The sequence below is a fragment of the Microcebus murinus genome, chromosome 24 (assembly GCF_040939455.1).
Source record: "Microcebus murinus isolate Inina chromosome 24, M.murinus_Inina_mat1.0, whole genome shotgun sequence".
NCBI classification, from domain to species: Eukaryota; Metazoa; Chordata; class Mammalia; order Primates; family Cheirogaleidae; genus Microcebus; species Microcebus murinus.
In genome coordinates, this window is record NC_134127.1 from 13,564,836 (window position 1) to 13,590,762 (window position 25,927).

At 33.4% G+C, this 25,927-nt stretch overlaps 1 protein-coding gene across 1 annotated transcript in view; it reads right to left on the reverse strand.

Annotated features, from left to right (window-relative positions):
* Nucleotides 1-25,927, reverse strand: part of SGCZ (sarcoglycan zeta) — an 832,117-nt gene that overhangs the window by 9,762 nt on the left and 796,428 nt on the right. Inside the window, exons 7-8 of the mRNA XM_020282783.2 lie at nucleotides 8,356-8,428; nucleotides 554-677 (exon numbers count right to left, since the gene is read on the reverse strand). Coding sequence (XP_020138372.1) covers nucleotides 554-677; nucleotides 8,356-8,428 — 197 coding nt within the window. The remainder of the gene's footprint in view (nucleotides 1-553; nucleotides 678-8,355; nucleotides 8,429-25,927) is intronic.

Sequence of the window (25,927 nt, forward strand, 5' to 3'; positions counted from 1 at the left end):
ATTAAATAAGAGATTAGATACTGGGAGGCGACCTAGAAATATAGACCCAAATAAGTCAGACTTAAAGGAAATGCTTAAGGTAGAAAAGTGACATGGAAGAAAAATATTAACATCTATATCCTTATCTAGGAAATAAATAATAAAATAAAATTGTGTCTTTCTTTTAGAAAAATATATGTACTCTCTCCATGGAAACAGACAAACAAACAACCAAAGTACTCTTTTTGGAAGAACTTTTTGCAGACCCAAAGAGAAAAAACAAACAAAAGACAACAAAGACTTCCTTTCATCTTGATATTGTCCTGATATTATGTTTATCTGCTGATTTTGAAACTACAGGGATTTAGATGCCCCACTTACAATTGACTTGCGAATGAATATCTTTCAGTAGAAAACAAACGGACGTTTAACTTTAAAGAGTAACCTTAGATTTACCAAATTTCCTATTCAAGAAGTGTTAATATTTTTATAATTTAAACTTTCTCACAATGTAGTTCTTTAGTTTCACCCTGAACCATATGCATATAATTTGAGAAGATGCTCTGGGACTCACCTCCCCCTCTGTAGACTGCAAATGGAGCTCCTTCCTGCAGGTAGCCTTGAAATCTCCTGCAGCAGCGCTCACCTGGACCCCACGAGGAGCTTCCATTATCAAGGATCTTGTTGGTGATTCAAGCCTAAGGGAAAAATAAAAATTCATTAATAGAAAAGAGAAAACTTATGGAAAACTAAAAGATGATAGTATTCAATTGGAAGGTACCAACCAGACAAATGTACAGGAAGGCAAAAATAAAAATCCTTGCCATTTCAAACAAAGCCAGAATGAGTTTTAGAATAATTTTGGATTGCCTTATCTGTTTTTTCACTCTTTATAAATACTTTCATTTGTTCACATCAATTATTTAATCTCATTTGTATAGTGATTTAGCAACAGTTTCTTATGTTGTTTCGCTTCATAATGTTCCTGAACAGTAGGCTGTGATAAGTTTACTTATTTAAATCCTTTATGTATTATCAATAGCAAAGACAGAGCTTTAATAAATAAATAACTACAATTTAGGATGTATGTATTCCTTAATGAAGAGTCCCTGTCTTTCAAAGATGAGAGCTTTAATGAAAATCACTAGTGTTGCAAACTTTCAGGCAAGCACAGTTAAAATTTTGTAAACTTCAAAAAATTCAAAGTACTCATTACTGCTCTGGGAATTCATTAAAATAGAAATAAAACATTTCCTACCTATATCAACTGACCTCTACTGACCCAGTGAAACATCCACAGAATGAGTGGCATTAGTCTGGGAAAGAAAAATTCAATGGAAGCTAATACACAAAAATGAAATGGAAGGTACAAATGTGATTACAGGTTGATGACATAAATTGTAAGAGGAAAAGTATTTTAGATACTTTTGTCTGCAAAAAAGACATTTGGAGGCTGTTTGAAAATTATCTTCAAGAGTATTTCCAACGTTTTCTGCTAGAATTCTTATAGTTTCGTGCCTTAGGTTTAAGTTTGTTATCCACCATGAATTTATTTTTGTGAGAGGTGAAAGGTGCAGACCCTGTTTGAGTCTCCTACATGTGGCTATCTAGTTTTCCCAGAACCATTTATTAAATAAGGATTATTTCCCCCAGTGTATGCTTTTTGTCTGCGTTGTCAAAGATTAGATGGCTATATGAGGATGGTTTTATATCTGGGTTCTCAGTTCTGTTCCATTGGTCTATGTCCGTGTTCTTGTGCCAGTCAAAGCTGTTTTCATTACTATAGCCTTGTAGTATAGTTTGAAGTCTGGTAAATTGATGCCTCTCATTTTGTTCTTTTTGCATAGGATTGCTTTTACTATATGCAGTCTTCTCCGGTTCCATACAAAGCGTAAAACTATTTTTTCTATATCTGTGAAAAATGATGAGCATGATATGGTTTTCCACCTGTTTACGTCATCTGCTATTTCCTTCCTCAGTATTTCATAGTTCTCCTTATAGAGATCTTTTACCTCTTTAGTAAAATATTTTCCTAGGTACTTTATTTTATTTGTTGCTATGGTGAAGGTTATTGAGTCTTTGATTTGGTTCTCAGTTTGACTGTTGTTGGTGTATAGGAATGGCTACTGATTTCTGTACGTTGATTTTGTAACCTGAGACTTTGCTAAATTTGTTTATCAATTCCAGTAGTCTCATGGCAGAATCTTTAAAACACTCTTCTAGACGTTGGCCTAGGCAAAGAATTTATAAAGAAGACCCCAAAGGTAATCACAGTAACAATAAAAATAAATAAATGGGACCTGATCAAATTAAAAAGCTTCTGCGTAGCTAAAGAAACTATCACAAGAGCAAACAGACAGCCTATAGAATGGGAGAAAATATTCACATGCATACATCAGATAAAGAGCTGATAACTAGAATCTATTTAGAACTTAGGAAAACCACCAAGAAAAAATCAAACAACCCTTTCAAAAAGTGGGCAAAAGACATGAGCAGAAACTTTTCAAAAGAAGACAGAATAATGGCCAACAAACATATGAAAACATACTCAACATCTCTAATCATCAGGGAAATGTAAATCAAACCCACAATGAGATACCACTTATCCCCAGTGAGAATGCCCTTTATCAAAAAGTCCCAAAATAAATGTTGGTGTGGATGCAGAGAGATAGGAACATTCATATCCTGCTGGTGGGACTGCAAACTAGCACAACCTCTGTGGAAAGCAATATGGAGATACCTCAAAGAGATACAAGTAGATCTATCATTTGATCCAGCAATCCCATTAGTGGGCATCTACCCACAGAACAAAAGACATTCTCTAAAAAGGACATCTGCACTCGAATGTTTATAGCAGCACAATTCATAATTGCAAAGATGTGGAAACAACCCAAGTACCCATCAAAAATATGAGTGGATTAATAAAATGTGGATTAATAATATATATGTGTGTGTATACACACACACACACACACACACACACACACACACACACACACACACACCATGGAGTACTATTCAGCTACAAGAAACAATGTTGACATAGCACCTCTTTTGTTATCCTGGACAGAGCTGGAACTCATTCTACTAAATGAAGTATCCCAAGAATGGAAAAATAAGCACCACATGTATTCACCATCACACTGGTTTTAACTGATCAACACCTAAGTGCACATATAGAAATAGCATTCATCAGGTGTTGGGCAGATGGGAGTGGGAAGGAGGGAATGGGTATATACATACATAATGAATGCAATGTGCACTGTCTGGGGGATGGACAAGCTTGAAGCTCTCACTCGAGGGTCTGGGGGACAGGGCTATATACGTAACCTAAACAATTGTACCCCTATAATATGCTGAAATAAAAAAAAAAATCTCCAAATATAAAACTACAGAAAAAAGCAAACAGAATACAAAAACTAGAATTCAGTGGTAAAAAGTACTAGCATGAAAATAAGTAGTATCCACAAGTTGTTCTTTTTGGATAAGCGCTCTGCTCTGAGGACGCAATTGCTTGTGTTCCCCTTGACCTCAAGACTTTAACAGAAGGGTCGCTTCAGGCTCACATTCACCATTATCCAGAGCAATTTTTTTAGGTAATATATTCAGAGTTGTTTTGCAGAAAGAACCACATCAAATGATTAGATCTCTGAAGTTCAGCTCATTCTTAGTAGTGAAGTTGAACTCAAAGGCTTAAAAGTGGTATTGAAGGAGTAGAGCCAGCATTTAGAAGTGATTTCAACACTTTCAAATTTTTGTTGTTGTTGTTTCACTCACCAAAGCAACTTTGAAACTTTCATCTCTATGGGCCACTTGGACATCTTCATACAATCCCTGGAGGGGTCAGGTTTTGAATATATCTAATTCTTAAGAAATGTCTATATTTTGTTGTCTTTTTCATAAAAGAAAACCCACACATTTTTTCATACAACATTTGAAAATTTGAAAGAAAAAAAAGTCACTCATAATCCTACTATGTAGTAAAACTTACTATTAACATTTTGCACACAATATCTAAATTTCAAAATCTGAATGTTAAAACATGTATTTTATAACTTCTTTCCCCAATATGCTGTCAGACATACACCACCTTAAGTGCTGTATGTGTGGTCACTATTATTTCCATTTGCTGTTTATGATCTAAATACTAATTGGTAATTATATATGTTTGGATATGATTGAACCATTCATACAGCTATCAGATAAAAACTTAATTAAATGAACTAATGTTCTAAAACAGGTTATGAATCTAATATTCAAGGAAACACAATTTGGTGAACTTATAAATGGGAGAAAAAACACTTATTTTATCCAGTAATTAGATGGTTTAGTTTGTTTCCCAGGATAATGCATTGGTGTTATCATTCATACATTTCATAGTTATATATGCATAGTAAATGTGAAAAGGGTTGACACCATGTTTGACGGTGATAGAGAAACATTAAAACACATTAAGTATTTCTGGGTGTTTAGAGTTTTTCCACTTTTATCTTTATTAATTACTTTAAACAAGAAATTTTTATTATATTCATATCCATTTTAGATTTCACATATCCATTGCCAAAGTAGCTACAAAGCAGGATGCTTTCTTACACTGAGTAGAGGATCTTTATTGAAAGAGGCAGTAAAGATGGAAAGCTGGTTAGATCTGGGTTCAGAAATGTTGGCCAGCAGTTTCATCACCTCTAATTTGATAATTATAATCTTTATTTATGATATTGGTATATGAATTAAGGGAGATAGGTATGTAGTAGGGTAGTACTTTGAGATATTAATGGGATTTCTTCTCCTGTTCCATTTCCCTGTACCCCTTGCTGCTCTCTCATCACTAAGCGGCCCCCCGCTTGCCACAGTGGTGGATAATGGAGAAGTTGATAGAGATGCCCTGAGTTTCCTAACCTTACAGACATTTTGAGTTAAACAAAACAAAACAAAAAACTAACCATTTGGTGTAATAAAATGACTCAGAACAAAAACAAAAACATCAGAAGGAAACCAAGATCAGTGGAAATCTGTTGTTTTTCTCCTACCTATTGGAGAAATGTTTTCTTGACTCACAGTATAGAAGAAAATTGGAGAGAAATCAACAGAATTGGGCTCAAATGGTTCACTGTGCTTTGCTACTTGGGCCAAGTCCCAGGTGGTAGGATGTTTATTCTTTAGGTGTTAGAGGTTTGGGGAGAGTAGTGATGTCTCAGGGTAACTGAGCCTCAAAGGACAATAGTGACCTATGGTGAATGAAGACTGAATGAAGGAAAAATTAGAACCTCTTTTTTAAAAATTATTATTATTTTTTTTTATTTTAGCATATTATGGGGTACAAGTGTTAGGGTTACATATATTGCCCATGCCCTCCTCCCCCCTCGAGTAAGAGCTTCAAGCGTGTCCATCCCCCAAATGTTGCACATCTTACTCATTGTGGTTGTATACAACCATCCATCCCCTCCTTCCCTCTCCCACCCTCCCAACACCTGATAAATGTTACTCCTATATGTCCACTTAGGTGTTGATCCGTTAATATCAATTTGCTGGTGAGTACATGTGGTGCTTGTTTTTCCATTCTTGAGATACTTCACTTAGTAGAATGGGTTCCAGCTCTATCCAGGAATATACAAGAGGTGCTATATCACCATGTTTCTTAAAGCTGAGTAGTATTCCATGGTACACATATTCCACATTTTATTAATCCACTCATGAATTGATGGGCACTTGGGTTGTTTCCACAGCATTGCAATTGTGAATTGTGCTGCTATAAACATTCGAGTGCAGGTGTCTTTTTCATAAAGTGACTTTTGATCCTTTGGGTAGATGCCCAGTAGTGGAATTGCTGGATCAAATGGTAGATCTACTTGTATCGCTTTGAGGTATCTCCATATTGCTTTCCACAGAGGTTGAACTAGCTTGCAGTTCCACCAGCAGTGTAGGAGTGTTCCTCTCTCTCCACATCCATGCCAGAATTTGTTGTTTGGGGACTTTTTGATAAAGGCCATTCTCATTGGAGTTAAATGATATCTCATTATGGTTTTGATTTGCATTTCCCTGATGATTAGAGATGTTGAACATTTTTTCATATGTTTGTTGGCCATTATTCTGTCTTCTTTTGAGAAGTTTCTGTTCATGTCCTTTGCCCATTTTTTGATAGGGTTGTTTGATTTTTTCTTGCTGATTTTCATGAGTTCTAAATAGATTCTAATTATCAACCCTTTATCAGATGTGTAGCTTGCAAAATTTTTCTCTCATTCTGTGGGTTGTCTGTTTGCTCTCTTGACAGTTTTTTGGCTGTGCAGAAGCTTTTTAATTTGATCAGGTCCCATTTGTTTATTTTTGTTGCTGCTGTGATTGCCTTTGGGGTCTTCTTCATAAATTCTTTGCCTAAGCCAATGTCTAGAAGAGTATTTCCAACATTTTCCTCTAGAATTCTAATAGTTTCACACCTAAGGTTCAAGTCTGTTACCCAGCATGAGTTGATTTTTGTGAGAGGTGAAAGGTGTGAGTCCTGTTTCAGTCTTCTACATGTGACTATCCAGTTTTCTCAGCACCATTTATTGAATAAGGATTCTTTTCCCCAGTGTATGTTTTTGTCTGCTTTGTTGAAGATTAGTTGGCCATGTGAGGATGGTTTTATATCTGGGTTCTCTGTTCTGTTCCAGTGGTCAATGTCCCTGTTCTTGTGCCAGTAAAAATCTGTTTAATGACTATAGCCTTGTAGTAAAGTTTGAAGTCTGGTATATTGATACCTCCTATTTTGTTTTTATTGCCTAGGATTGATTTTGCTATAACGGGGTCTTCTCTGGTTCCATATGAAGTGTAAAATTATTTTTTCTATATCTGTGAAAAATGATGATGGCATTTTGATAGGGATTGTGTTGACTCTGTAGGTCACTTTGGGTAGTATAGACATTTTTACAATGTTGATTCTGCCGACCCATGAGCATGGTATATTCTTCCATCTGTTTACGTCCTCTGCTATTTCCTTCTTCAGTGTTTCATAGTTCTCCCTGTAGAGGTCTTTTACCTCCTTAGTTAAGTATATTCCAAGGTACTTTAAAATGAGAACCTCTTAGCAAAGGCCAGCTTGGATCCATGAGGCTACCAATGACCAAATGTCACCTCCAAATGCTTTGGCACAGTATAAGCCCCTTGGTACAATGACTTAAGCCCAATGGCTTGGTCACATGAAGAGGGCCACCTTTTTCTAATATTGTTCACTAGCTCTTTAAACTCTATTACTTCAACTAGTGAGAAAATGAGTTCTTTAGGAAATTTTATCATAGAATTGAAAAGGTCTACAAAATTCACTGTTGTAAAAGTATGTTTTTTTTTTTTGCCTTAAAATTTTTGACTTTATTTTTCTGTTTTCATTTAAGCATTCATCCACTCATTAAATAAGAAGGACTGAACATCAATCATTATGAAATAAAAAGGATTTTTTTAACTTAATGCTTTTATTGTATTTTCCAAGACAAGAGATTCTATCTTTTAGATGGATACTTTGATCCAACTTTAAAAGTGACTCTTAACATGGGATTTATTTTTTAGTATCACTATTATCTTTTTGCTGCTATATATATATATATATATATATATATATATATATATATATATATAGCAGCAAATGCATTTTGGAATAAAATTTACCTATCTGAAATTAATTATGTAAAGCATCTCTAATCCCCAAATCTTAACTTATTTGTTGAAATAAGAACATCCATGGAGCAGACCCTACTCTAGTAGAGTCTAGAGTTTAATATTTTAACTTTTATCAACAATGGTCATGATTATCCTGGGAAGAATGCAAATAATTCTTAATGTTGACACCTCACAATCTTTTGGTGGTGAGGGCTTTTATCTATAGCTGTGCCTCCTAGAAATATCACAATTTCAGGATGCAGCTTATTTCATTGGAAATATAAGACTGAGGAACCCATGATTATAGGGCAATTAAGTTCTGCCCTTTTCTGTTGAGTTTCTATTCACTTCCATATTTCCCTCTATATGACAGTCCCTGAGATCATTCATAGCTTTCTCCCATTCTCTACCCTGTCCCTTTTGGTGCCTATATATGTCACATATTTCATTATTTATGTCAGAAATAATGTCAGAAGGTAAACTTCCTTTTCCTTTTCTTCCCACATTCCTTCTGTCTGATATATTTATTTTTATATTCTTTATAAGTATATTAGGGAAAAATATAGAGAAAGTTAGAATAATGACACACATTGCCTTGTCATCAAATACCCAACTATTTATCATGGAGGTAGAGAAGGTCAATTCTTCATACAAGTAAATAGCACATGTTGTATTTTAATTCTTCATATATCCAGGATGATCTACAGTGATGGGGACCATGACACAGGTGTCAGAGGGAACACTTACCTGAGGTCTTGAGATGGTTCTGCTCTGATGTGAGGTGTCTCCACAGAGTGCCCAAATACTGCTCCTTCAGTGCCTGGGGATAGCATGAATACAGCAGTCAGTATAAGTGAGTCCACAGACACAGTGGTTTTAATCTCTATTTGTATGCATCCAATATTCTAAAAATGGAAAACTGAAAGCAGGAATTCAGAAAATAAAGAGAAAAATTGGATGAAGCATACGAACTAGTGAAGAGTCAAGGATGATAAATGTAAATGTCACTATGTTAACCAATTTTAAGATTATACTTTTTATAAAAGTTAGATTGAGAATTCCCACCCTCTGATCAAAGAACAAAGAGCCACTTTTTCCCCCTGCCTCATTTTTTAATTAAGTGAATTTCAAGGAGGGATAAGTCACAATACTCAGTACCATTGTGGGATATTATTAGCTATTTAAAGATATAAAAGTAAAAGCTTTCCCACATGTAGCTCCCGCCTTAGATTATAGTGACCATCAAGCAACAGAGAACACCTCACATTACTTTGATCTTTTAAGGCTCTATCTAAAACCATGAACTGCATTAGTTTATTTCATTATAGTTGATTTCATACGGAGTCATGGTTTTCTTTTTCTTTCTTTCTTTTTTTTTAATTTCAGCATATTACAGGGTACAGATGTTTAGGTTATATATATTGCCTTTGCCTCATCCAAGTCAGAGCTTGAAGTGTCCCACAGACAGTGCACACCACATCCATTTGGTGTGCCTATACCAATTCCCTTCTCCCTTCCCCTCCTGCCTGGCACCCAATGAATGTTACTACTATATGTGCACATAAGTGTTGATCAGTTAATACCAATTTGGTGGCGAGTACATATGGTGCTTGTTTTTCCATTCTTATGATATTTCACTTAATAGAATGGGCTCTAGCTCTATGCAGGATAATATAAGAGGTGATAGATCACCATTGGTTTTCTTGTGGCTGAGTAGAACTCCATGGAACTCCATGGAGTGGAACTCCATAAGTAGAACTACATATACCACATTTCATTAATCCACTCATGTATTGATAGGCACTTGGGTTGTTTCCTACAATCAGCATCATACTGAAAGGAGAAAACTTAAAAGCTTTCCCACTTAGAACTGGAACCAGACAAAGTTGTCCACTATCTCCACTTATATTCAATGTAGTGCTGGAAGTTCTATGCAGAGCAATCAGACAAGAGAAGGAAATTAAGGGCATCCAAATGGGGTCAGAAGAGGTCAAACTATCATTCTTTGCTGACAATATGATCTTATATCTAGAACATCCCAAAGATTCTGCCATGAGACTACTGGAATTGATAAAAAAAAAATTCAACAAAGTCTCAGATTACAAAATCAATGTACACAAATCAGTAGCATTCCTATATGCCAACAATAGTCAAACTCAGAACCAAATCAAAGACTCAATATTCTTCACAACAGCGACAAAAAAACCAAAATACCTAAAAATATATTTAACTAAGGAGGCAAAAGACCTCTACAGGGAGAAATATGAAACACTGAGGAAGGGTATGGCAGAGTACTTAAACAGGTGGAAAACCCTGCCATGCTCATGGGTCAGTAGAATCAACATTGTTAAAATGTTTATACTACCTCCAAAATGATCTATAGATTCAATGCAATCCCTATTCAAACACCGACATCATTTTTCACAGATCTAGAAAAAATAATCCTACACTTCATATGGGGTCATAGTTTTCTGAAGAAATCATTTACTCTAACTCTTTCCTCAGGCAGTTGAATGACATCTATATGAACTTTCATTTACTGACTCCATTGGATTTTCCAGATTCCCAAAGCTTTCCCATAATTTAACTGAACAAAATAGAATGTTTTTTCTACTTCAAAAATCAATGGAAAAAAACATTGTTTTAAAGAAGACGATGATGACAAAATCTCTTTTTTTCTTTTATAATTTTACATAAATGTCTTAAATCATTACCTTCAGAATAAACTTTTTCTTTTGGTTTAATCTTTCTTCCTCAAACATCTTGCTGTAAGAACCTCATTTCTGCTCCATCATTGGTCTCAACACTAGCTTAATAACACAATGCAATCCAAAAACATAAATTCTAAACCTACAGAACTTATCTGCTACTGCTTAATGTGAAGTATGAAAAATCACATTAAATATATTAATTCAATAAGCAGTGATGAAATATGCCACTAGGAAATTGGAGCTTTCAAATTCCTTAAAAGTAAGTGGCCATATAGGGAAATGTATTAAAATCACCACATGGCTTTAAATAACAAAATAGCAACACAGACCTTGATCTTTAATTGCAGAGGAAGAGATTTTTTTCAAAGACAGTGTGATTTCATCTGTATTATAGTTCTGAGGGCAAATTTATAAGGTTCTGCTGTATGAAATCCCTAAGATTGCAAATCTCAATTTATAAGCTAAAAACTATTGACATTTGTTGACCTGTTACTTGGATCTAGTAGTTTTTTGTTTTTTTTCTTTCCCCCCTACCAAGGCTATGTAGGGTATATAGTGCTTGGGGTTTTTTAAAACTGTTTTCACAGATTTAAAGCAATTATTTCTTCAAGGGGTTTGCTCTTTTGATATTTTGGAAGATATTTTATTTTTGCAAGTAAAAAATTCCTTAAGATTGATCTTTAAAGGTAAAATAATAATTTGAGGTAAAACTCTACTTTTGTGATTGTGGTAAGGGTGGCATTTGAAAGAATATTTCAAAGTATAAATTTGCATATCTCAAAGAGAGACTCTTTGGCATTTTATAATAAGATATAGCTTCCAAAAAGGATAGTTATTCATGTATGAAGTTCACAAATTAATTTCTACTATTGTATGATTATGAAAATTTCCCAAAGTGACAGAAATATAATTAAACAACAGTAATAAATATTTATTTTCAAACACAAAATGGCAAACATTTTGTGTTTGTAACAAGCACGGAATATATCAGTGAAAATAAAAAGAGAATGCCATCAAAAGTTTAATTTTTTCAATGAGAAAAACTGATAGAGGTCTCAATTTTAACTTTAAATATAGGAAATGATTATTCTTTAAAAAAAAACATTTTTAAGGAATTAAATATATAATCATATGACCTAAGGGGCTAAATTGAAAACTGAATAAAATACCATGAGTAATTAACTAAATGCAGGCCTCTGGACCATCACTTCCACCCTTCCTGTTTTTCTCCTGAAATGATCCAAAGCTGCAAAAATTAATATGCAATAAAGATGATCTTAAAGGAAATTATTAAACAGTAAGGGAAGATAAAATCCACCTTAACCAGGTAAGTACTCTAATAATATAAAAAAATCAAAAGTTAAAAAATGTACCTCCCATGAATTGTAAATTTTTACAAATAATTTATAGTAGGGTTACCAGAGTTAGCAATTAAATATGTATGATACTGAGTTAATTTTGAATTTCATATAAACATCAAATCATTTTTTTCACATAAGTATATAATCTTTGCAGGGGATGTACTTGTACTAAAAACGTTTTGAGTGTTCAAATAAATTCAAATTGAATTCAAATAAGTTCAAAATTAATAGGGCATCTTGTACTTTATCTGGAATCCCTAAAATTTGTCAACATCTATTTGGTACGAAGAGTACAGATCTGATTTATCCTCACTTCAGGAAAGGAAACACTGTGTCATGAATTCTCACACTGTAGTCTATAGAAACCAAGGAAATCAAAAAAGGAACACAGACATAAAATGGACGAAAGGAAGGTAACGTAGATGCTTATTAATATATATATAATTAAACTTATTGAATAAATAAATGTTTATTGTTTATTTTTAGTGTAAGAGGCTGTTCAACAGGGTACAATGTTCAATTCTGCTTGATTGTATAAGTCCTAAAGATGTTTCAGATAATGTAAAGTGACCACAATGTTAGGGAAAAATACAGACTGTTGACTATTGTAATTGTCAGAAAAAAATGAGACAAGCAAACTTCAGGGTCCCAAAATACTAGAAGCCATTCACATGATAATTTCTGGTTTCAAAACAAAAGACTAAGGATGGTATATTGTGCTTTGCTGGAAAGGAGAAAAAGTAGATATGGATTATGATCCTGCTTTATGTTTAAAGGCAATTTAAGACATAAGCTAGGATGCTATCCTTTACAAATGCCCAACATAAAATGCAACACACTGAAAACACACACACACAAAATCACTAAAATTAAATGTAAAGGTCACTCCTGATGTGGCTATCTATGTTCTAAATACTATCTAAACTCTAAATGTTATTTATATCTCTTATTGTTATACTCCATTATTAATCCACTGGCACCCATAGATCCTGGGAGGTCATTGGCACCACAAGAAAAGGAAACCAAAAAGAGAAGCGCCAAAGAGAAGGGAAACAAGGGAACCAGAAGATGGGACACCTCATATTGTGAGAAAGGAGGCTAGAGAGGACAAGAACATTTTATTTTTAAGTATTCTTACTGATGTTTGCCAAAGGAGAACTTTGGCTGGCCATTTTCTAAAAAAGTCTACCATAATCATGAATACTTTCTGATTTCACTTTTTTTTTTTTTTTTTTTTTTTTTTTGAGGAGAAGGATGACAAAGAAGGAAGTGAGTTTTATGTACCACTGAGTGTGGTATACGAGAGATACAAGAGGGATCCAGAGCCCACAAGGCAAAGGAGGTTAACAGGACAGGAGCATCTATCCCCCAGCCCTCTTCCCAAGGCAATTCACAGAGATATTAGGCAGCATTTAAATTCCAAAGCTAGAATGGGAATGAGGTCCTGGGGCAAATTCATCTAGATCTCCAGGGGCTAAAAGGTTCTCCTTCAAATTTTAACACGTGTTCAAATTTTTTGTAAGTCTTCATATCATGCTTTCTTTTTCCTTTATTTGCATCTGTTTTTCCTGAATCTAAATTGGTAAGGTCACAGATTGAACTGGGAACAGTTTCATTTTATTCCCAGGTCTGCCTCTATTCACTTTTTGATCTTTGATAAGTATTTAAAGCCCTCTGGTTCTTACTTACAAAATTAGGCTCTGTATAACATGATTTCTAAGGTAGTTCAATTTCTAACAGTTATAACTATATGATTTTTTTCAAACATGTCAAACCTTGTATACTACAACTCTTCTCATTCTTCCTTAAATACAACTGGAAATGGATATGTTCCTTAAAATTGACAGAAAATACATTATTCTGGCAGAAGGGATGGAGTAATTATGTTGGAAAACAATTATTAACTGTAAAGAGTTCCTCTGCATCCTGAAAGCATCATTACCTTCTAAAAGAAGTAATGTCAATCCATTTCAACATATTCCATGTGTTCTATTGTGTTATTTCAATGATCTAAATAGTGACGTTGCCTCTGGCTAACTCCACGAAATACAATCTATACATTGACAGAGTAATTTCATGAAACCTATTGATACCTCACCTGTACAAAAAGCTGTAATTATTTTCTTGAACACTGCTTTTGCCCAGCCTTCTATACTTCTGTAATATGATCCATTCATTTGCTCAGACATCTTTTCTTCTACTCATCTATAAAAACTCTTTACTAATTTTCCCAAATCTTATAGGCATTACATGATCTCTTCATTCTCTGAGCATATTACCTATAACACTCATTTGGAACTTATAATAACTGTTCTGAAACTTTATGCTTTTAAGTTTACGTGTTGCTCCTTTTCTAGGCTAAAATAAAAATCGAAGACATATTTCTTATATGCTATCTATTTTTGTAAATGACACAAATGTCTTCCAAATATGAATTAATTAATAAATATTGATAAATATCAATATTTCAAAGACCTTCTTGAAAGGTCTTTTATCCTGGTTTTTATCCTAGTTTGATTAATGCTACAACCATATCCCAAAAACACAAATAAGAAACTGGGGAAATATACTGAGATGCCCTTTCATGTTCAACTCTCTTATTAGTGCACTTCTTTCCACAGCTTTAGTATCACTTACATTATATTTTCTGCTAATCATTCCTCAATACTATTGCCAAATATTGTTCTAAAACACAAAACTGTGTAATTCTCATTTAAAATGCTTTGGAAATCAATTTTCTATAGAAGTTAAAGCCCAAATGCCTTAGTAGGACTTACTCTACTCCAGAGACAATAAAACTCTCTGTGAAATGTTTATGGACTGTCCTGGGTACTACTTCTTATTCCCAGCATACCCCCACCTATTTGATGGTAATTTCTACTCATTATCTAAGATCTGATCCTAGATTATAATTCTCTATGAAACATTTTCTGCATCCTCACTGCTTTTCTTCCCTCTGTCCAACTTGCCCAGGTCCTTGTAAAAATTAATGATATAGCACTTATAACATTGCATTGCAATTTGCTTTAAGCTCTTATCCAGTAACTTATGAGTTCCTTGAAATTAAGGACTTTGTCTTAATCAAATTTGTGCACTTAGCACTGATCCAGAATTCTAATTTATAGTTGAGGATCAGAAATGAAAGAAAGAATAGAAATGAAAGAATTAATAAAAATATGAATAAATCAAATTTTTTATTTTATAATTGATATGTAAAACATGCTAAGTTTTTATTTCCTAGCATATTTCTTTGTTTGATACTTTAACACAAATTAGGTTATTAACATCCTGAGGTAATGATCTGAATTTATTGAAGCTGTCATTATGAGCCTAGCCAATGTTAATTTTTTTAGTAAAACAGGGAAATGATATTCTTAAATTGTTCTTTCAAATTAAAATTCAAAAAATCATACTGTTTATTTGAGACTGGAGAATAAGCTGCCAAGATTTCTGAAAAGAATTTATTTCAAAGTCTGCTTTTACTTTTCATTCAGTATTTTTTCATTATCTTAAAAATATATCAGGGCACTTACTCTCAGATGCCAAATCATGTCCTCTCATCCACTTCTAAAGGTTTTCAGAAGATAAAAAGAGATAATGAAAAAGATACTTGGTGATCAGATGAAAAAATGCATTAGAATAAAGCTATTTTTTCAAGATGTAGTACATTTCAAAAGTAAATTATTGCTTAATAATAAAAAAATTAGATTAAAATATATTATGACTGAAAATGATAGAGTTCCTTCTTGTTCAGATTTTATAGCCTTCAGTAGCTTGTATTTCACTACTAGCATTTTCACTAAAATAAAAAATAAACCCTTGTAAAAAGTAATCAACTGGTTTATTTTAAATAACTATTATAAAGTAATGTTATGTCTTAGCAAATTTCCATTCTTATTTCAAATTATAAAGGTTGTTGTTATTGTTGTCGTTAAAGTGACTAACACATCATACAAGAAATAAGAAAATAGGAATCAGGCTCCAAGTTAGATAAAGTTTTCTATTCAGTTAAATTATTGTCTATCAATATTTATTCTGTCAGTTCACTGCATAATATTACAGAAAACATACAGTTTCTCTAACAGAGTAACATTATAGAGGACACATGATATAATAGAAAATTTGAGTTAAAGGTCAGTTTGGTGTATAACTAGCAATGTGACATTGAATAAGACATTTAATTATTTGAAATCTTAATTTTCTCATATGTAAAATAAGAAGTTTCTGTTTTATCTTCCTCATAAAACTGTGTAAGTTTTTTTTCAAAAGATTATATTATGTTACATATCTATACATACAAATATTTATATACATATATTATTACACTCAAACATGTACTTCACAATTGCTTAGCATTTTTGATATGTTAGAAGTCAGTTTAAAAGATTTAGTGAGCTATGGTGATTCAGGGATATGAAAATTCTCACTTGCTACTGATAGGAGGGTACAATGACAAAAACCTTCTGGTGTTCCTACCCTTTGAACAAATAATTCAATTTCAAAGAATTTACCCTAATGAGATAGTCATTTATGTATAGAAAAATGTAGCTACAAGAAGAGCACTATGTAAGTTCATTAGATACAACCAAAATGTTCAACAATAGGGAATAATTTAATAAACTACAGTGATTCAACAAAATGAAATCACTCATTACTCCTTTATTGCATGACAAGTAAAATAAATGTTACAGAACCTTTTGAAATATTAGAATACCACTCGATGGAATGACCTAAGATGAATGTGAAATATCCATAAGATATGCATAATATTGATGTTTTTAAAGAGTCTTTTATAAAATCTTCACTGGTTAATTCCAATTAGCAGCCACCTTTACAAATTATAGTCAGTTTCATTTTCCCTTGCCTTATATTAAAGGATTTTTTCTTTTTCCTCATCACCATGTCCTCTCATCCCCCGTCCTCCAACATATTTTTAAATATGCAGAGAAATTTGGGAAACATTATCTCATCTTAAAGGATTCTACTTTGCTATATAGAAGAGCTTTTAAAGGAATTTTCCTAAAAAGTAAGCCAGTTAACCCAACAAAATGTATGCTATTCTTTTTAAAAGATAGCAGTATCCCAATTTGATGCCATCTTAAATATAAACATGTTGTTATCTCTTTAAGAGATAAAATGACTTTTTAAGTCTATATTGTCTAAAGATAAATCAGACTGACATAAGAAGTTATGAGATATCTGTTCATGAAGTATTGAAAAGAAGAATGACCATATTACAAATCCTTAAGAGAGAAGATTCAAACTTAGTTGGACAGAATGAAGTTTAAGATACATTTTGAAGTTCAGGTTCCAAGACATTTATTTTACCTGTCATACAATAAAGGAGTGATGAGTAAATAGACTGATGAAAGTTTATTTTGATACACTTATCTTAAAGGCCAAAATAACAAAGATAATTATTAATAATTAGCAATTAATAATTTATTGATTTATCAGTCATACATTTAAAAGGAGTCATGCAATGAAACATAAATTTTTAGCCAGTTTTGCTTGGGTTTCATGTTTATATGTGAGAAAAGGAGTGATATTAAATGATTTGTAAGTAAATGAGAAACTGATCCTATAAATGAGTATTATACTAGATAGAAATTTTAAAAAATATATGTAGGGATTAAATCATTCTTAAACATCGTCCTTCTTATTCTATGTATGTCACATATGAATCATGTCCAGAACCATGATCAAAACCTATATATTCTATTGGTCAAAATTCCCTGGTTCCTCTCTGATTTCAGCACCAGATGTGAAGGACAGCTCCAGGGGACCTCAGATTCCACTTCCTCCCACCCGAAGCATGTGCTGAGTATCTCTCCGGTTCTCAGAGCTCCAAGAAGCATACTTAGCACATGCAGCACCAAATGGCCACCCCAAAATGCCTTGCCAGGGAGCCAACGCCCCTGAGGGCTACCCTGCAATGCAATGAGGGAAAGGACTGATGAATAAATGCACTAGCTCCTATCTTTCTTTTGGACAATTATGAGAAGCATTTTGGGAATTCTTTCCAGTTTGGTCAAAGGTCAAATTCTTTTTAGTTTGGCCACATTTTGAAGAGGAAAATACTTTGCCCTAATTTTCAGCTAATTGTGCATTGTTTTTTCATATATAATACCCCTGATCCTCACATTGACCTTGTGAGGCGATCATAAACTCACAGATGAAGAAGCTGGCCCTGCTACTATTAGTAACAATACTGATGGTCATGGCTAACATGTACTGAACATTTAAATGACTTCCATCATTGCACTAGGCTCTGAACAAATATTAAATCAAATAATATAACTCACACAACATAACTCTGAGAGAAATAAAATATCTGCATTTCGTAACTGAGGAAATTGAGGCACAGAGAGAGTAAAAAACTCACTCAAAGGCAGACAGCTTTTACATGACCCAGAGTTAGAAAAAGTCCAAACTAGTTAGGGCTAGAGCACAGATATGATCACTCTTGGTTCAGTTTATTATTTTGTTTTGTTTTGCTTTTAATTAAAACTTTTATACAATATATATGTATATATATATATATATATATTTTACAAGGTACATGTGAAATTTTGTTACATGCATAGAATGTTTAATGATCGAATTAGGATATTTACGGTATCCATCACTCAAGTACTTATTATTTCTATGTATTGGGTACATTTCAAGGTCTCTCTTCTGGCTATTTTGAAAAAATATAATACATTTTTGTCAACTATAGTCACCCTACTCTGCTATCAAACATTAGAACTTGTTTCTTCTATCTAACTGTACATTTGTACCCATTAACCAGCCTCTCTTCTTCACCCCTCCAATACACCCCTCCCAGTCTCTGGGATCTATCATTCCACTTAATATCTCCATGTTGTTTTGTTTTTATTACCAATCCTGAATTCAAGAAAGTAGGAAAACTTTATTTCTTGCTCTTATCTTTTAGGAACTCCCAATTTAGTGAGTAAAAATATTGTTTAATGAAATAGATCAAGTATTGATTAGTGTGGCAGGCAAAATATTGCTCTTCCCTGCTTCCAGAGATCTCTATCCTAATCCCAGAAATCTGTGATGAATATGTTACCATATAGGCAGAGGGGAATTCAGATGGCAAATGGAATTGAGATTGCTAGTTGGATTATCTTAAAGCAGGATTATCCTGGATTATATAAGCAGGCCAAAAATAATCACAAGGATAATTAAAACTGGAAGAGAGAGAAAGAAGAGGGAGAATCAGAGACAGGCACATGGCAGCATGAGAGAAACTTGGCTGGCATTACTGGCTTTCCAGACACAGCAAGGGGCATGAACTAAAGAACGTCCAGGGCTTCTGGGAGCTGGAAAAGGCAAAGAAATGGATTCTTCCAGAAATGAGCACAGCTGAGAAATCACCTTAATTTTAGCTCGGTGAAAACACTTCAAACTTCTAATCTCTAGAACCATTATATAAATAATACCTTCATGTTTCTTAAGGCTCTAAATTTTTGGTTAATTATTACAGCAGCAATAGGAAATTAATACAACTACTTAATAAGTCAAAAATGTAGACAGCTCATTCAAGCTGGTAATATCTTTTTCCTTTTACCTTCCCCTATTCCCTCCCCTCTCTCCCTTTCTATATTTATAGTGAGATCAAAGGTTGCCCTGCTTATCATTTCTATGGCCATGAAAATTTTATCCATATATGCAAAGCACACCCACACAAAACCCACATGTGAAGTTAGGAATAAAATTTATTTTGACATAGTCTAGCAAGTTCCTTTTAAAGATGATGGTCAGCTTGATTAATGAAGATACAGTTGACTCAAAGCTAAAATTAGTTCTTTCTCAAATTGCAACAGACCTTTTAAACTGCAGATGAAGTTTGTATTACTGTTTTTCCAAATTGATTGTAATATCAATCTATCTTAATCTTTTCTTTTGACATTGCCAGGCATATCCTACGCTTTCAATTTACATCTATATCAAGATAGAGAGGTTTCTCTAGGAGTTTCTGTGATTTTGTTGAGAAAGTCAGATATATAGTATTTAAATATGCTCATTCCTCTTCACCTCTTTTTCCAGCCTACTAAATAAATCTGCTTGAAATAATAACTTAGCTACTAAATAAATCAGATCCTAGAAACTCTTCTTTTTGTTGTAGAAATTTTTGTTCAGGATCTGAGTGTATTATATACACATGAATGTAATGACACAGGCAAAATGAAGTAGAAATGAAACTGAACTATTAGTGAGTAGACACAGTTCTAGCTCCTGGTGTGCCACAGATAGCTGTGTGTATTTCCTACAAATCACTTAGCCTGAGATACAGTTTGCAAAATGAAAATAATATTAAATAATACATATCCCCCTAAGTATTGAGCAGTGAATTACTTAAATGAATTACTTCAAATAAATTACCTCAAATGACTACTTGGCAAATGCTATGCCTATATGTTATTAATTTCATTACTTTGATTAATTTTATTATTGTGATAATGTTTTATTTTTTGATTTAGAATTTGGCATGTATGTCCTACATTTATTTTTCATTTTAACTCTCCTTCTTGTGATCTTACATTATATTTTATTTAAATATTTCTGAAAGACCTACTAAATCACTTCTGCTACATTGGACTGAATATAATACAGTACTTCTTAAAATGTTCGACATTATTTTGCATGTAATGATGTGTATATGAGAGAGATACAGGCAGGGAAATTATAAACAATTACATTGAGAAAGTCTTTACAGTAAATGCTACAGAGGAAGAAAGTCATTTCAGTAATACATAATAGTAAAGTACTGCTTTTATGTCTGTTCTAATAATACTAATGCTAATACTTTCTAATATTTATTGACCACTTATGTGTCAGATAACATGCTTGCATGGATCAGCTCACATTAAATCAATGAAAACCCAGAGAGATATTAATATTTGTTATCATCCTGGTTTACAGATAAGGAGCTGATAATTTTGAAACCTATTAGCTAAATTGCCCAGGATTACTCTTACAAAAAGCAGTGGAGTTACAATGCCAGAGGCAGTGCCCTTAATGACTACACCCTGAGTCCCTCCAATAATTACTTCTCTTGGCCTGCTCCTCATCCAACCCAACCCCCTCCCCATTCTACCCTCCAAAACAGCTGCACCGTCAAGAAACTGAACATGTTTGTTCACCGATTATCATTGTTCAGAACTTATTTTTTTGAATAATTCCCTGATAGCTAGTTGTTTGTGGGGCAAAGTTAAGAATTTCTCTTAGTGTTTTCCATCAAAACAGCAACTCAAAATGATTGCTAAATGGCCACTGTTTGTCAAATTGGGGGTAGAACCAATAATACTGAAAAAGAATTAGAATACTATTTATTTTGCTTAGAAGTTCATTTTGTGCCTTCTTCCCATTTTTTCTATTGTTTTCAACAGGTTTGGCTAAAGACATTTCTTTTATTTAAAAGTGCCACTTTTCATCACAACCTCTAAAAGGCAGATTCGGTCTTATCCACCACTATGCCTGGCTAATTTTTCTCTTTTTAGTAGGGATGAGGTCTTGCTCAGGCTCAGGCTGGTCTTGATCTCCTGGCCTTAAGCAATTCTCCTGCCTTGGCCTCCCAGAGTGCTAGGATTACGGGTGTGAACTACTGTGCCCTGCCTCTTCTGCTTTTTTCTTTCCTGTTCAGGAGTGCTCTTTCTGGTTCTTATTGTTTTCTGAATCATTTCTTTTGTCATTTTTATTTTTAATTTTGTAACTGGCACATAATTATACACGTGTATGGGGTACAATATGATGTTCTGAAACACATTTACATTGTGTAATGATCAAATCAGGATAATTAGCATCTCCATCGCCTTGAACACTCATCATTTCTTTGTAGTGAAACACCAGAAATTATTTTTCCTAATTGTAACTTTATACCCATTGACCAATCTTTCCCCTCTATCCCCTATCCCCTTACCTTCCAGTCTCTGTAACTACTGTCCTATTCTGTTCTTCTATGAGATCAACTTTTTTAGATTCCAAGATGAATGATATTATGCAATATGTACCTTTCTGTGCCTGGCTTATTTCACTTAATATATGTCCTCCAGTTGTCACAAATGACAAGATTTCATTCTTTTTATGGCTGAATAGCATTCCATTGTGTACATATACCACATTTCATTTATCTATTCAACTGTTGTTGGACACTTAAATCGATTCCATATCTTGGCTATGTTCTTGACATTTTGAGTTACTTGCCAGTCTTGTTTCTTTTATTTTATATTTTTGGCTTCTATGGGGATTCTTACTTTGCAGCATAATTAAATTTTTTATGATTACTAATCACATATATGTATACATGGGTAGACTCTGCATTCATTAAAAATCAATTGGCCAACACTTGTACCCCCATAATACACTAAAATAAAAAAAATCAATTGGCCATATATGTATGGGTTTATTTTTATAATTTGAATTTTATTCCACTGATCTGTATATCTACACTTAATCAGTTGCATTGTTTTGATTACTATAGCTGTGTGTTGAGTTTTGAAATCATAAACTGTGAATTCTCTGACTTTATTTATCTTTTTCAAGATTATTTTGGCCATTTGGGGCCCCTTTCATTCCACATGAATTTGGGGATCAGGTTTCCAATTTCTGCCAAAAAATAAAAAGACTATGGTAATTTCGATAAAGAGTGCATTGAATATGCATACTACTTGGGGAATATTGACATTTTAAGCATATTAAGTTTTCTTACCAATGAATATGAGGTGTCCTTCCATTTATTTGGTTCTTTTAAAAATTTCTCTTAGCAATATTTTGTAGTTTTCAGCATACAAGTCATTTACCTCCTTGCTTACATTTATTCCCAAGTATGTTATTATTTTGCATGTTCTTGTCAATGGAATTACTTTCTTTGTATCCTTTTTGAAATTTTTCATTACAAGTGTATAGAAACACAACTGATTTATGCTTAGCTTTCTCTTCTACAAGATGTAAAATTAAATTGTTGAGATTTTTCTTCTTTCTTAACCTATGTTAGTTTTAAATTTCCTTCTGAACACATCTTTTGTTGCATTCCATAAGGTTAAGTATATTGTGTTATTGTTTTCATTTGTCTCTGACTCTTAAAAATCTATTATAATTTGTTTATTTACTAATTGGTTAAAGGTATGTTGTTTAATGTCTACATATTTATATTACATTTTTCCTTCTATTATTGATTTTTATCTTAATTACATTATGCTTTGAAAAGATACTGTGCATTTCAATCTCTTTAAATTTGCTGAGACTTGATTTATGACCTAATATGTAGTCTATGATGTACTTATGTTCACAGAAAAACCTGTGCTTATGTTCATAGTAGATGTATTCGTAATAGCCAAAACCTAGAAGCAACCTCAGTGTTTCTAAATGGATGAATGATTAAATAAACTCTGATACAGTCATTCCATAGAATACTACCCAGGAATGAGAAGGAAACTACTGATATATGCAAAATGATGAATCTCCAGGAAATTATGCTAAGTGAAAAAAATCCAATCCCTAAAGATAATTAACTACTATAGGATTTAAATATGACATTTTGAAAATTTCAAAATTATAAAATTAAAGAACAGATAAATGATTGTCAGGTGTTAATGTGAGAGTAGGAGGGAAGTGGGTGTGGTTTAAAGAGGACAGGAGAAGATCCCAGATGGAACTGTTCTTGTTTTAACTGTGTCAATGACGACATCCTAGTTGCAATACTGTAGGATAGTTTTGTAAGATGTTACCATTGAGGAAAACTGGGTGAATTTAGTAGGGCATCTCTTTATATCCTTTCTCACAACTGCATGTGAATTTGCTAGTATTTCACAATCAAAGTTCATAAGTGGTGTTCAGATGGTAATTTCTTCAATAAAGTCAGAATTTGGGGGCTTTAACCTGAGCACTCACCTTGGCAAGTAAGCCTGTTTAAAACTTCCAGAGCAATGTTTTTTGACCTTGTTGAAAAGTGAGCTCTAGCTTACCTCTGAGCACGAGTATGAGGGTTAAAGGAATTACAGTTATCTAACCTGACTAGAGTAATCAGGAATGAGACTCTTTTTCAGCAATGAAATGATATATCCTATAGAGCAAGGTGACCCCAGGTTTGATACTGTCACTTATGAAGAGAACAAAGAGAGAAATAAAATGGACTCAAACTGCAGGATCCTCTTTCATTCAGTAGCACAGAGGGCCCATGTTTCAGCCACTCAACAGGTACTGCAATCTTCCATTGTTTGTACTTCAGCTACTATAAAAACCCTACCACCGGCACTTTGACATTCAAGGGGAATAAGCTAAGGAACACAGTTGATGTGTCTAGATTCTCTGGGATGTATCAGCATATCAAATCCACATCATTAGAAACCTACAAGCCTACACTATGTTATTTTATTTTCCCATATAAAAGTCTTCACAGAGTTGAAATTTAATATTTATACCTGATTTTTAAAAGATTTAATAAAATAATTTACCACATTACTTTGGACTGGATTGTATACTCCTCCAAAATTCATATGTTAAAGTCCTAACCCTCAATGTGGTGGCATTTGGAGATGGTGCCTTTGGGAGATAGTTAAGTGTAGATAAGATCACGAGGGTTGGGCCCTTTTGATGAGATTGGTTTCCTTATGATAAGGAGCAGAGACACCTGGCCTCTCTCTCACTGCCACGTGGGGACACAGCAAAAAGGCACCTGTCTGCAAGCTAGTAAGGCATCCTCATCAGGATCTAACCATGCTGCCACCCTGATCTCAGACTTCCAACCTCCAAAACTGAAGAAAATAAATTTCTGTTGTTTTAGCCACTCAATCCATGGTATTTTGTTATGGCAGCCCAAGCCAACCAAGACATATATGCAGAATATTTTTCTATGCTTTAAAAATGTTATCTGTGGTTTATTAATTGTGCTTTTCAAATTTTTAGTTTTTATGAGAAACAATTTATTTTTTTAACAATTTTAAATTTCAAGAAGTCATTTGTATAATTTTAAAATCTCTTGTGCATCCTTTGGGACCCCATTCAAATTATGCTAACTATAATTTTCTTTAAAACATGTCTGCAAATTCTTTAGCACTTCTTTCATAAAAAGGTAAAGGTTGTTTTAGAAAATTTGATAAAGTTTTCCCCTGACTCTCTCTCTTGGCTTACTCTTCAAATATTACTTACCCATCTTCTTTTATCCTTCTTTTATATTTTCTCAAGAACTCTTTAAATGTCTTTAAATAGCTAGTAAAGTGTACAATTTTACATTTCTTATATTGAATATACAATTCACACTTCATATATTTTTAACTCTGTTATTTTCTTCCTTCATCCATTGTCCAATGTTTTTTATTTTTCTCCACAAATATTTATTATATAAATAACTAACAAGTATGGAGAACAGTAATGTCATTTAAAATTATCATTTGGTGGAAAGAGCATTTATCAAATACCCATTGTACCAGTGTTGGCCCTAAGTTATTTTCATATGCCTCTTTTTTTTCTTTACCAAACCCTATGTAGTAAGTGCTTCTTATAATGCTCCTTTCATAGAAGACAGAATAGGCCTAGAGAGATTCAATAATTTGTAGAGATAGGAGACAGAATAATGACCCTCGCCCCCCAGCCAAAGATATTCACACCCTAAATCCTAGAGACTGTGAATATGTTATGCTATATAGAAAGAGGGAGTTTGCAGATGTAATTAAGATTATTAATCAATTGAACGTAACATAAGGAATTTATCCTGGATGATCCAGGTATCCAGATAATGCAATCTGGCAATGTAATCACATGAACTATTACAAGCAAATATGAGTTTTCTAGCTGTTGGCAGAAAAGGAAATAAGAGTGATGCAGCAGAAGGGAAACTGGAGAAATTCAAATCCTGACAGGGATTCAGCTCATTGTTCCTCAGGGAAGGATACTTAGAAAGCAGGAGAAGGCCCTATAAGCATCCTCATTATGCAAATTCCAGGCCCTGATGGCCAGCAAGAAAACAAGAAGATGCCAAGCAATTCTAGTTTGCCACATTCTATAACTGATGTATTTTTAAATGTCATTATGATATATAGGAAACCAGACTATTCATTTGTACAATGGCAGAATAAATTATATTTCCAAGACATTTTGTGGATCTAAGGCCTATAGCTATAAGAAGAACTGTAAACAGCAAATGAAAAATTCTGAAACCACTACACAGAGAAAAAGTTAGTTGCTATGATCACTTTTTTCCTGTAAATGAATTGTCCTCTTTTACGACTCTCCTCACATCTC